Source organism: Chlamydotis macqueenii, chromosome 4, assembly GCF_036417535.1.
Source record: "Chlamydotis macqueenii isolate bChlMac1 chromosome 4, bChlMac1.mat, whole genome shotgun sequence".
Classification (NCBI taxonomy): domain Eukaryota; kingdom Metazoa; phylum Chordata; class Aves; order Otidiformes; family Otididae; genus Chlamydotis; species Chlamydotis macqueenii.
The window spans coordinates 82,998,605-83,010,986 of NC_141559.1; the positions used below are offsets into that span (position 1 = coordinate 82,998,605).

Genomic DNA, 12,382 nt, shown 5'->3' on the forward strand with positions numbered 1-12,382 from the left:
GCGCGCGCGCCCGTCGCTTTTTAACCTTCGCGATAGCGTTCTCGGCCGCGACACTTTGTGTAACGCTCGGATCCGTCCGGAATAAAAAAAAAACAATACAAAAAGAGTTTGAAAGACGTGGCGGTGTGGTGCAACCTCTCTGCGGCCGTCGGACGCCGAGGATGTCGGGATTTAAAGGTCCCCTCTGGAAAAAGAGAGGTTTATTTTGGGGTGGTTTTACGGGGGGAAGCTGCCAGGGATGGGAATTTTCCCTGCAGCGCGAGGGGACGTGGGGAGGGAGCTGCCCCAGAATCAGAAATTATTGTATTTGTGGGTGTGTATAGAAAATATAAAATATATAATCTATTATAGATAATAAAACATGGAATTATGTTATAAAATAAGCAAGTATATGTAATTACATATAATATACATCATAAAATACTTTCTGTATGCACATCATACACACACATACACGTAGATTGTGCATGCCAGTAATATAGAAAATAATATATAAAAATACACATTCTACACACATATGTGCATATATTGTGTGCATGTACATACGTGTGCACATGTATGTGTGTATGTATGGCGTATCTTATAGAATTTTTCTTTGTGTATATATTTTCTCTATTTTTTATATATATATAAATAATTTTCAGTGTCCTTTGCCCCAAACTCTGGCGAGCCGTGGGAAGGACGCCCCCCCACCCCCCCCCAAGGTGCCCCTGCCCAATCCCTCACAGCCGGGGCGGGCTCCCTCCGCCACCCCCCGCGCCCCATTCCCGGGGACGACGTTCCCGGCGCAGCGGGGGGAAGCGGATCCCTCCGGAGCCTCTCCCCGACATTCAGTCCGCGGCGCAGGTGCGAGGCTGCCGGCCCCGAAGCCGTCGCATACCTCTCATACCTGCGGCCACCCCGGCCGTGGCCCCCGTCCCAGGGACACCCAGTCCCCCCCCAGTCCCCGCGGCAGCGGGAGAGGGGTTCGGTGCCCCCGGCGCCGGCGAGGCAATCAGACAGATTTCCACCGTATTTTGCTTTTTATTACCACGCAGAAACACGCACTACAGCTGCTGGCTACCTACGACAGGGAACGCACGCACACAGGCACAAAAATAAAAGAATAAATTAAAATCAAACTGTGTAAAAAAAAAATAAAACGAGGGAGAAAAGGAGGGAGGTGGACCAAAAAAAAAAAAGCAAAAAAAAAAAAAAAAATGAAAAGGAAAATGAAAAAGGGGTTGGGTACATTGAGCTTCTAGGTAGGACGGTTTTATTTGATGCCATGGCTGACGGACGGCTTCCAGCGCGGAGGAGGATGCGCGGCCGCGTCCCGGGGCCACGGGCGCCCCGGCAGCCTCCTCTTCCTCCTCGGCTCGGCGGCGGGAGCTTCCCGAAAAGCACCTCCGAGGGACGCCCCGGGCGGCGGAGGGGGACGGGTGCGGGTCCCCGCTCAGGCGGGGCGCCCCGGAGGAAAGGCAGCGGGCGGCGGCGGCGGCGACGTCCCTAGAGTTCGTTTGGCGATGCCGCCTGTGTGCCCCCGTCCTCCCACGGGTTCCTCTCCATGGTGGCTGCACCAGGAGCCTGTCCCTGCCTTAGTCGTTGGAGGTGACGTCGATGTCTTCTCCGCTGGACTGCTTGGTGGCGAGGCGCCATCGGTTGATGTGGTGGGAACCCTTCTTCTTCTGATCAGCGTCGGGCCCTTCCTCCTCCAGCTTCTGCCGTTTGTATTTCGTCCGCCTGTTCTGGAACCACACTTTCACCTGGGGGGGACAAGGAGAAACAGCCGCTCGCAGGGGTCCTGGCACAAAAAAAAAGAAATCCCTGTCCCGCTCCCCGGGAGCGCGCCCGCGGCCACCTCGCCCTGCCTCGGTTTCCCCTCCGCCCGCGGCGAGGTGGGACGGCGGGGAGGAACGCGGCGGGTTGTCACCTCCCAGCTCCCAGCCTTGAGAAAGCCAGGATGGGTGGAGGACGCACAACCGCACCTCAGCCACGGGGGCAGCAGGCGGGGCGCCGCTCCTCACCCCTGGCACCTGTCACCCCGCTGTCTGGGCTGCGCCCCGACGGGCACAGCTTGGTGGGAGCAGCACCCCGGTTCCGTGGGTGCCGTGGGTGTGGGGACACCACGGGCACGGCGGCCGCAGCTCCAGCGACCGCGTGGGATGACACGCGGAGCCAGCCCCCCGGCGAGGACCTGCGCCCCATGGCCAGGGTGGCATCACGGGGCTTGGGCTGGGCTGTATCTCACCAGGTAGCTCATTACGGACAATTAATTACGGTTCGAGATAATTAATTTACCACATTGAGGTTTCAGGAAACCTTTCCTACCGCAATGGTGGCCAAACGCTGTCCCGTGAGCCCGGAGAGGCAGCGGGGTTTCCATCCTTGGGGAGAACGTGCTCCTCGTTTGCCCAAGGCCCCCAGCAACCCGCTCCGGCCCCCAGCACCCCAGTCTGGCCCCCAGCATCCTGCTCCGGACCCCGGCATCCCAGCCTGGCCCCCTGCATCTCGCTCCAGCCCCCAGCACCCCAGTCTGGCCCCCTGCATCCTGCTCCGGACCCCGGCATCCCAGCCTGGCCCCCCCGCATCCCGCTCCAGCCCCCAGCACCCCAGTCTGGCCCCCAGCATCCCGCTCCAGCCCCCAGCACCCCAGTCTGGCCCCCAGCGTCCTGCTCCCGACCCTGGCATCCCAGCCTGGCCCCCCCGCATCCCGCTCCAGCCCCCAGCACCCCAGTCTGGCCCCCAGCATCCCGCTCCAGCCCCCAGCACCCCAGTCTGGCCCCCAGCGTCCTGCTCCGGACCCCGGCATCCCAGTCTGGCCCCCAGCATCCCGCTCCGGCCCCCAGCACCCCAGTCTGGCCCCCTGCATCCCGCTCCGGCCCCTGGCATCCCAGTCTGGCCCCCAGCATCCTGCTCCGGCCCCCAGCACCCCAGTCTGGCCCCTGCATCCCGCTCCGGCCCCCAGCACCCCAGTCTGGCCCCTGCATCCCGCTCCGGCCCCGCGCACCCTCGATGCCAGCGCTGGGAGCATGGCCCCGGGGCAGGGGCCGGACGCAGCGGTGGTTTGGGATGCTGAGAGCACCCACGGGGTGGGGGGGGGGGTGGGTCACTGCGGGCACCCGTGCGGCTGGCGACGCGAGATGCCCTGCAGCCGGGGATGCAGGATGCCGAGACCAGGGATGCGGGATGCTGCGGCTGGGGATGCAGGGTGCGGGATGCTGTGGCCGGGGATGCGGGATGTGGGACGCTGCGGGTAGCGGTGTGGGATGCTGTGGCAGGGGATGCAGGATGCGGAACGCTGCGGCCGGGGATGCGGGACGCTGCATGGGGTGCTGTGGCTGGGAACGCGGGATGCTGCAGGCAGCAGTGAGGGACGCTGCAGCCGGGGATGTGGGAAGTTGCAGACAGGGTGTGGGATACTGTGGGCAGTGGTGCGGGATGCTGCAGTCAGGGGTGCGGGGTGCTGCAGCTGGGGATCAGGATGCTGCGGGCAGTGGTGCGGGATGTCACAGACAGGGTGTGGGGATGCCGTGGTCAGGGATGCGGGATGCTGTGGCCGGGGATGCGGGATGCTGCGGCCAGGGATGCAGGATGTCACAGACAGGGTGTGGGATGCCATGGCTGGGGCTGCGGGATGCTGTGGCCGGGGATGCGGGGTGCTGTGGCCGGGGATGCGGGGTGCTGTGGCCAGGGATGCAGGATGTCACAGACAGGGTGTGGGATGCCGTGGCCGGCGATGCGGGATGCTGCGGGCAGCAGTGTGGAATGCCGTGGCTGGGGCTGCGGGATGCTGTGGCCGGGGATGCAGGATGTCACAGACAGGGTGTGGGATGCCGTGGCTGGGGCTGCGGGATGCCGTGGCCGGGGATGCGGGGTGCTGTGGCCGGGGCTGCGGGATGCTGTGGCCGGGGATGCGGGGTGCTGTGGCCAGGGATGCCGGATGCTGCCCGGTTTCCCAGGCCCCGCAGGACAGCAGGTGCCGCTGCTCGGCGTTGGCCGCCAGCGCAGCACAGGCCAGGCTGAAGCGTTTCCCCGCGTGCAGGTGCCGCGGCGCCCGCAGCCCCTCCAGCAGCCGCTGCCGCTCCATCCCCCCGGGACCGTCAGCCCCTTCTCCCCCTTCTCCCCCATCCCGGATGACGTTTTCTGCTCCGGAGCCGTTCGCAGCGAGGCGAAGGCCAGCGTTCGCGCCTCGCTGCGTCCCCCCGAGGTGAGCAGACCCCTGGCAGGGCGCCGCGCCCTCCGAGCCCTTGAGCTGCAGGCACGCTCAGTCTGTGGAAACAGCTGCTTTATGGCACCCGTATGTACCATACCCCCGCCCCGGACGCAGAACCATTTGCTTTCCTAGCTTTGGGGCATTTCGGGAAACAATACGGAGCTGGCGCCTTTCATTCACCGGCTGCAAAGCACTTTGCAAACTTTAATTAAAGCTCTCAGCCCTCTGGGAGCAGGGAAGTCGCCTTATCCCTAAATTATAGAAGGGGAAACCGAGGCATAAAGCAATTACGATGCTTGAGTGAGGCTCTGTGGAAATCAGGGGTGGGTGTGAAGCCGCACGTAAAGCCTTTCCTCGGGGAAACCCACCGGGGTCCGGCCATCTCCCGCGCGATGAGGCTCCCCTGCGCTTCCCGACTGCCGGGATGGGGACGTTTCCAGGCTGGACGGGGACGTTTCCAGGCTGGACAGGCTCCCTGAGCCCTCCGACGCCGTATCCCTCGCCCCAACGGGCCAGAAGCCACAAGGAGAGACGTGTGAGAACCTCACAGCGGGCAGCGGGGGGATAAGCTGCCCCCTCCGAGGCCTCATCCTGACGCCGGGAGTAATTGGTTTAAACCCGCAGCTCGGGGTTTATCCCTTCCCAAACCCTCACCGCGTTAACCGTTGTCACGCCGGGTGTTCGTGCTGATGCTCCCGAGGTCCCTGCCCGGTCGCACCCTCCAAGGTCACCGCCGTCCCCGCGCTCCTGCTGCGGGACGGGGACGGTCCCCGCATCCCGGCCCCGCCGCCGTACGCAGCTCCCGTCCGCCGCGAAACCACGCTGGGCTCCGGCGATGCCGACGGCACACGGGGAAGCAGCTCTGCCCGAAAGGTGACGTTGCCATCACCAAGCTGGGGACGCTTAAAATCCGGGGCAGCTCCCCGAGACGGTGGCCCAAACCCTACCGAGGGCGCAGGGACAGGTCTGGATGGTGACCGAGAGGGACCAGCCCTGCCATCACCCAGGGCCAGACACGGTGACGCCGCTTGTGCCGCGCCACCTCGAAGGGCAGCGGAGCTCCCCGGGCATCAGCTCCGCGCCCTCACCTACGCCCGCGGTCCCTTTTCTTCTAAAAAACGCCCCAAAACTTTTAAGAGCTTGTTTTTGGGAACGGTCCTCAGCGGGGGGGACCAGTGCCAGCCCCGTGCTCCGCAGCGCGGCCGCTCTCCGGCTCTGTCTGGGCCGTGCATCTTTCTCCTCCCGCGACTCGCAGGCATTCGCTCCGTTTAATTATTACCGGAGCGGCCGCGACGCCCGGCCGGCCCCGATCCTCCGGCCGGGGCTGCTGTGCCTCCAGCCCCGCGCGCGCGACGCCGGGAGGGGACGCTGGCATCTACGGTGCCGCCGGCATCGGCCCCAAAACCTCACCGCGAGCCTGGCGGGAGCCGGGGCGAGGCCTTCGCGGGTTGGAGAACCCGAGCGGTCCCCAGTCCCCTTTTTTAAAATTATTTTTGCGTGGGCCTGCCTTATCCCGGGATATTGTAGCTCCTTGGCGGGAGAAAGGGTGGGAAGGGGTTAAACACCCCCACCCTTCCCCACCCTACATCCCAAGGCGTTTCCTGACTCCCGGCAGCAACCGGTACCCTTTTCACCTTCCCCCTGCTCCAGGTGTCGCTCCCCGGCTGAAAATTCCCTTTTCCAGGGAGAAAAAAGATGCTGGGAACTGGCAGCCCCCTCTGGGAGCGGGGAAACCCCCTGGGAAATAATAAACGGCACCCACCCGGCGCTTCCGCCGTGGGGCGGGGGGCTGCAGGGTGAAAGCACCGGCGTCGCGGCAGGGACGCGGGTCACGGAGGACGGGGGGTGGCTTTCCACGGGAGGTTTGCGTGTGGGTGGGTTTGTCACTGGATTAATAATAATAATAATAATAATAATAATAATAATGCCTGCTTTTGGCCCAGCCACCATGGGGCTGGCTCTCCCACCCTGCCAGTCCCGGTACCTCCACGCCCATCCCGTACCGCATCCCTCTGCGCACTGGGGTTATTTCCCCCCAGGTCATTAAAAAAAAAAAAAAAGTTGTTTTTTTTTTTTTAAAAAAAAATATTTATTTTTTTCTAAAACCACAAAGCCGAGAGGGAAAAAGTCTTTCCCGCCGTCGCCCCTGCCAAGAGCTGCCGCCTCTGGGGACGCGCTGGTGACAATCGCCGCCGCCGGCGCTCCGCAGCCTGATGCCGCCGGCCGGGGGACCCGCGCTCGCTCCCTGCCCGCGGGTGCCGAATCCCCCTGCGCCCAGCGGCTGCCGCTGCTCTGCAGGCCCAGGGCGACGCCGCGCTAAAACACGCGGCAGCACGTTAAAAAAATAAAACTACAAAATAAAACATATCTCTCTCTCTATTGCCTCTTCCCACGTCTAAATCTCCCCCGGATTTCGGGCCGGATGCACGGATGCCTCTGCTTTTTCCCCAATAAATCGCATTTTTGCACGGAAGCTCGGGCCAGCGACGCAAAATCCGAGCAGCTGAGCTCCCCCCGGGCATCCCGCAGCTGCCCTTTCCGCCCGGACAAGTTGCTGTTTGTTCTTTGACCTTTGGGTTTTTGTTGTTATGTTTTCTTTTTCCTTTCTTTTTTTTTTTTCCCCCCCTTTACCATCATTTTCAGCGCGGGCAGGTGACAGAAGGAGCCAGGACCCGAGCCGGGGTGCCAGCTCCTGCCGTGCCGTGGGGCTGGGGGGGCCCGGGATACAAACGGCCTCTGAATTTTGTGGGCTCGGACATTTTCCTCCTGAGAACGTCTCTCTCGTAGAGATTTATTTGTTTGGAGGTTTTGCTCGGCAGAGCCTGGGGAGGGTGAGCCAGGCGGGTACCGGCAGCACCCATGGCTCCGGCTTTATTTTCCAGTGGAATTAAAGGATAAAAATTAAATTAAATCAGAACACAGGCCAAACAACCTAGCCAGAATTTGGAGAAAACTTTTCTCCGTTGACTCTTATTGAATATCACGGGAAGCAGCGTGCCTTCGTCCGCCAAGGACACCGGGCTCGGACACGCACAGCCCCGGTTTCCCCCAGTGCCATCCGCTTTTCCCTTTCCTTCCATCCCTGCGGTCCTCCGGGGCCCGCTCATTCCGAAACGCCCGTGCAACGTTTTTTCGAAAAATTGGGAAGCTGCAGCCGACACCAACGGCCCTCGGCAGGCGCCCGTCGCTGCGCCCATCCTGACTTTTCGGGCAGGGCAACCGAGGCGGCTCTCCGGGGAAGGATCGCGCGCGGCCGCTCCTTTTTTAAAGTGGATTTGTAAAATTATAAATTGCTCTCGGTGAAAGCATCCTCAGCAAGCAAGAAATAACACCGGAAAACCGCTCCGGAGAGCGGCACGACGCGAGACCTGCATCCCCAGCCGCTATGGCCAAACGCAATGTAAAAAAAAATCAAACCAAAACCACCCCGAGCGGTTTGGCCACGGTTTCCACGCGGGATTCCTGGCCAAACGCCGCTGGGATTTCGCGACGGGCGCGCGTCCGCGCCGAGCTGCTCCCGCGGACGGACGGAGGGGACGGCGGGGACGGCGGGACGGGGCGGGTGGGTACCTGGGTCTCGGAGAGGCTGAGGCTGCTGGCCAGCTGCTTGCGCTCGGCGCCCACCACGTAATGGTTCTTCTCGAAGGCCCGCTCCAGCCGCAGGAGCTGCGAGGGCGAGAAGGCGGTGCGGATGCGCTTGGGTTTGCGGGCGAAGGGGCCGTGGAGGAGCAGGCTCTCCTGGGACACCTCGCTCCCTGCGGACAGAGATTCCAGTCAGGGGGCCGCGTTGGCATGCCCGTGGCTCGGGACCGGCACATCCCCCCGCCAAAATCCCCCACCGTGGGGCGTCGGGGAGACCAGGGAGGAGAGATGAGGGGTAACGGGGGGGCCTGGGCGCCTGCGTGACCCCCAAATTGCGGCATTTGACCCCCCCCCCAACACTACGGTGGTCGTGCTCCCTGCCCTCGGCCCCACGAGGGGAGCTGGACACGGGACCCACGGGAGGGGAAGGGAAAGGAGAGAGAGGGGGAGAAGGGCTGGATGGGGAGAGCAGGGGAAGAGCAAAGGAAGAGAGGGAGAAGGGGGAGGCAGGGAAAAAACACAGACAAAGAGAGAAAAAGAAGAGAAAAAAGAGGAGAGAGAGAGAGAGGGACGGCGTAAGAAAGTAGCAGGAAGAAAAAGAGAAGTGAGAAAAATAAAAAGACAAATCAGACAGACAAGAAGTAAAAGAAAGTGAAAGGGAGAAGGAAAGAAAGAGAGAAGGGAAGTGGGAAAGAAAAAGCAAGGCAAGAAAGGAAGAAAAGATAGAAGCGAAAGAAAGAAAGCAAAGGGAAAGAGAAAAATAGAAAGGAAAAAAAAAGAAAAACAAATAAAGTCAGAAAAGGCAAGGACGCAGGCGGGAAGCGGGGAAGAGGGAGGGAGCCGGGGCTGCGGGCTCCGGGCGGGAGCGGGGCCGGAGCCGCTCCCGGGACGGGACGGGACCGGGATGGGATCGGGATGGGGTCGGGGTGGCACCGCGGGACCGCGGCCGCTGTCGCCCGGGGGCTCCCACCCGACGGGATCCCCGGCGGAGCCACCGGTGCCGGGCAGACAAAACCCGACCGGGGGCCGGGACCCCCGGGGGGAGCGAGGGGAGGGAAAAGGGGCAGCAGACAGAGAAAGGAAAAGAGGAAAATAAGAGAGGGAGAGAAAGAGAAGAGAAAGGAAAGAGCCGGGAAGAAAAGCAGCGAGGGGAAGGAAGAGAAGGAGCGGAGCGGGAAGCTGTAAAACCCACCCCGGTCTCGCCGCGGAGCCGAGATCCCCGCAACCTCTCCCTTCCCTCCCGAGAACGAGAAACCCGCACGGGGAGGCGGCAGCGCCGCTCCCGGGAAACCCGCGGGGCCCGCCCGGGACCATCCCGACCCCGCACCGGCACCGCGGGGCAGCCCCGCCACGGCTCCAGGGCTGCGGCTGCGGGAGGGCGGCGGGGGTGCGTGCAAGGGGGCCGGGCGTGCGGCTGCACCGAGCACCGGGGGGTGCAAATGCCCCCGGGGGCGTGCAAAGCCCACCGGCACCGCTGTGCAAACGCCCGCAGCAACAGGTTCGGCGGGAAGCGGCAGCCGGTAGCCCAGCCGGTAGCCCAGCCGGTAGCCCAGCCGGTAGCCCCTCGCCCCGCGGGCGGCCCGGGGGAAGCGGCGGCCGGGGGGTTTGGGGGGGCGGGGGTGGTGGTGGGGGGGGGGGTCTCACCTTGGAAGCGGTGCCCGAAGAAGCGGTTCCGCAGCACCCAGGGGTAGAAGTTGAGCGGGTCGCGGTGCTGGGGCCCGAAGAAGGAGTGGGGGTGCGGGAGGGCCGAGCCCCCCAACTGGTGCGGTCCGACGGGCAGCGCCGGGTGCCCCACGGCCTCGGGGAACACCAGCTCGGCGCTGCCGTAGAGGCCCCGGCCGGCCGCAGCGCCCTGGAAGCCGGGAGCGAAGGCGGCGGCGGAGTCGGCGGGGCCGGGGTAGGCGAGGGCGGCGGGGCGCGGGGGGTCCTCGGGGGGGAGGTGGGCGTCCTTGCCCACCAGAGACTCGATGGTGAAGCAGCGCTTCCCGGCCGGCTGGAACATGGCTCGGGAGGGGAAAGGGGAGGGGGGGGGGGGGGGTTGGGAAGCGCGGAGCGGGGCCGCTCCGCCGGGTGTGCGCGCGTGTCTGTGTGTGTGCGTGTGCAGGGAGCCTCCCCCCGCGCCGCGCCGCGCCGCGCCGAGCGCGCACACACGCCGCCCACCCGCGGGCGCCCACGCAGCCGGCAGCCCCCCGGCAGCCGGTAGAAATACGGGCGGTACCTGGCGGGGCCCCCGGGGGAGGGGGCGGCCTCACCTGCTCGGGCCGGAACGGGACGGGGCGGCGTGGGGTTGGGGGGAAGGGGGGGGGCGCGGGGGAGGGCGGGGAGCGCCCGAAAAACTGGACTGGAGCCGGTGCCGCCGCGGTGCGGGAGGGGGGGGCTGCGGCTGCGGGGGGTGGAGGGGGAGCTTTTGCCTTTTTCTGAAAAAAAAAAGGATAAAAAAATGTTTAGAAAGAAACTAGGAAAAAAAATTAAAATGTGAAAAAATAAATTAAAGAAGGAAGGGAGAAAGGGAAGGAGGAAAAAGAAATTGAAAAAAAATAAAAATGTAAAAAAAAAAAAAAGAAATGAAAAAGCAAAAAGAAATTTAAAAAAAATCAATGTGAAAATATAAAAAGTAAATTGCAAATGTGAAGAAGTAAATGTAAAAAATAAAGGTAGAAAGTAAAAATATAAAAAAAAAATTAAAGGTTAAAAAAATTTTAAAACAATAAGGAAATACGTAAAAAAAGCTAAATTGAAAATAAATAAAAGCTAAATTAAAAATAAACTAAAATATTTTAAAAATAAATTAAAAATAAAAACAATTTTAAAAGAAAAATATCTTTTTAAAAAATTCTCCTTTTTCCTTCTTTCTCCCCCTTTTTTTCGCTTCTTAAATAAATAAAAAATAATAATAATAAATCGCCGCAGCGGCGGTTTGTAACTCCGCTTTGCCGGCGGCCCGTGGGTGGGAGGGGAGGTGCAGCCCTCCCCCCGCGCCCCACCCCGCCTTCCGCGCAAGCTCCGCTCCCCTCCGCGCACCCCCCGCCCCCTCACGGACAAAGCGCGCTCTTCCCACGGGTCCGATCCTGCGCTGGCAATCAAAAAAAAAAAAAAAAACCCCCAAAAAAAATTTAAAAACCCCGCGAACTCGCGGTGTGGCGGAGGGATGCGCGGGCGCGCAGCCGTTGCGCGGGCCGCTCCCGGGTTCGCTCCGCAGTTTGGCTTCCGCTGGGGGCTGGGGCGGCCCGGGGGGGGTGGGGGGGGCGGGGGCCAGCCCTCCCCTCCGCACAAAGCGGGTGCAAAGTCGATTTTCCGCTCGGCTGCATCGAAATGCTCCGCGCGGGCACCCGCGGATCCTTCGGCCCCCGCGGAGAGGAGAGCGAGCCCGCGCGCCCGCGGGCTTGCCGCGGACACCGGCCCGCAAGAAGCTGCGGGGAGGAATTGCGGGGCGGGCGGGGGGGGGGAAGAAAAAAAAAAAAATCCATGAAACCCCCCAGAAATGAAAGGCGGAAAATGGAGCGAGCGGCTGTCAGAGCGCTTGGGGTTTTTTTTTTTAATTTCTGAAAGAAATAGGGAAATAATCAACATTTGGAATGGATATTGATATATTTTTAAAAATTGGGAATAAAGAAGCGGGGCTGGGTCAGGCGGAGCGGAGCGGAGCGCGCGCCTGCGGAGGGATGGGGATGGGGATGGGAAAAAAGAAGGGGAAGGGGAAGAGGAAAGGAAAAGAGAAGGGGAAGGAAGAAGGAAAAGAAAAGGGGAAGGAAGAAGGAAAAGAAAAGGGGAAGGAAGAAGGAAAAGAGAAGAGGAGGAGGATGAGGAAGGGAAATGGGATGCAGGGACAGCGATCGGCTGCCACAGCGGAGCTGTTCCCAGCTCCGCACCGGTGCTGGAGTTTGATCTGAATCCGTTTAATCTCATTCCGTCCCATTTCATTCCATTTAATTTTCAGTTCTTTCTCTCCCGCTGGTGCCGTTGCCCCCGGCCGGCGGTGGGCGAGGCGGGGGACGGGGCGCTGGCGGAGCCGCTGCCCGCCGAGCCCTGAGCGGGGCCGGGATTTCGTTTCGGGCGCAATCTCCTCGGCTTTTCGGCATCTTCCGCGCAGGGAGGGAGGGAAAAAAAAAACCCAGGAGCCAAGCGGTCGCTGGCTGCTCGCCGCGGGGATCCCGCCGCAGCATCTCCCCTCCGCGCCCCGTCCCCCTGGGAGTTGGTTTGTTTGTTTTTCGGGGGTGGGGGCAGAAACCCAGCTTTGATTTTTTTCGCTTTGGTTTGGGGGATAAATCGCCCTCTTGGAAAAGGAGAAACCTTTAAGCTGATTTTTTTTTTAATTATTATTTTTTTTCCCTATTCACCCCAATGGTTTTCCGACTCCGTGTCCAGGCGAGGCTCCCCGGATGCTCCGGAGGGAGCCGGGAAGCTGCTGCACTGAAACCGAGTGAGAAACCCAGATTTATCTTTACATTTCTTTTTTTTTTTTTTTTTTTTTTTCCTCTCCCCAGGCCTGCTCCCACCTCCAGGATAATTCAGGCCGGATTTTTATCCCCCATGGGAATAAAATGCAGAAACCATCCCCCCAGGCCTTGCTCCGGGCACTCGGCTTATTAAGAGGAAAACTTCGGC

At 61.5% G+C, this 12,382-nt stretch overlaps 1 protein-coding gene across 1 annotated transcript; it reads right to left on the reverse strand.

Moving 5' to 3' along the window:
- Nucleotides 1-1,003: 1,003 nt before the first annotated feature.
- LOC147601050 (homeobox protein EMX1-like) lies at nt 1,004-9,792 on the reverse strand. Its single transcript, XM_086747363.1, has 3 exons — nt 9,422-9,792; nt 7,766-7,950; nt 1,004-1,745 (listed from the first exon to the last, which is right to left on the reverse strand). Exons 1-3 carry the CDS (start codon nt 9,777-9,779, stop codon nt 1,578-1,580), a joined length of 711 nt encoding a protein of 236 aa, XP_086603489.1. The 5' UTR covers nt 9,780-9,792; the 3' UTR covers nt 1,004-1,577.
- Nucleotides 9,793-12,382: the final 2,590 nt, after the last annotated feature.

Bases quoted from the DNA above. Each gene is read 5' to 3' on its own strand.
- LOC147601050 (XM_086747363.1), bottom strand. From the start codon at position 9,779: ATGTTCCAGCCGGCCGGGAAGCGCTGCTTCACCATCGAGTCTCTGGTG. The intron at 7,951-9,421 runs GTGAGACCCCCC...CTCTGTCCGCAG, and splicing joins CTTCGGGCACCGCTTCCAAG to GGAGCGAGGTGTCCCAGGAG. The intron at 1,746-7,765 runs GTACCCACCCGC...TGTCCCCCCCAG, and splicing joins TCAGCCTCTCCGAGACCCAG to GTGAAAGTGTGGTTCCAGAA.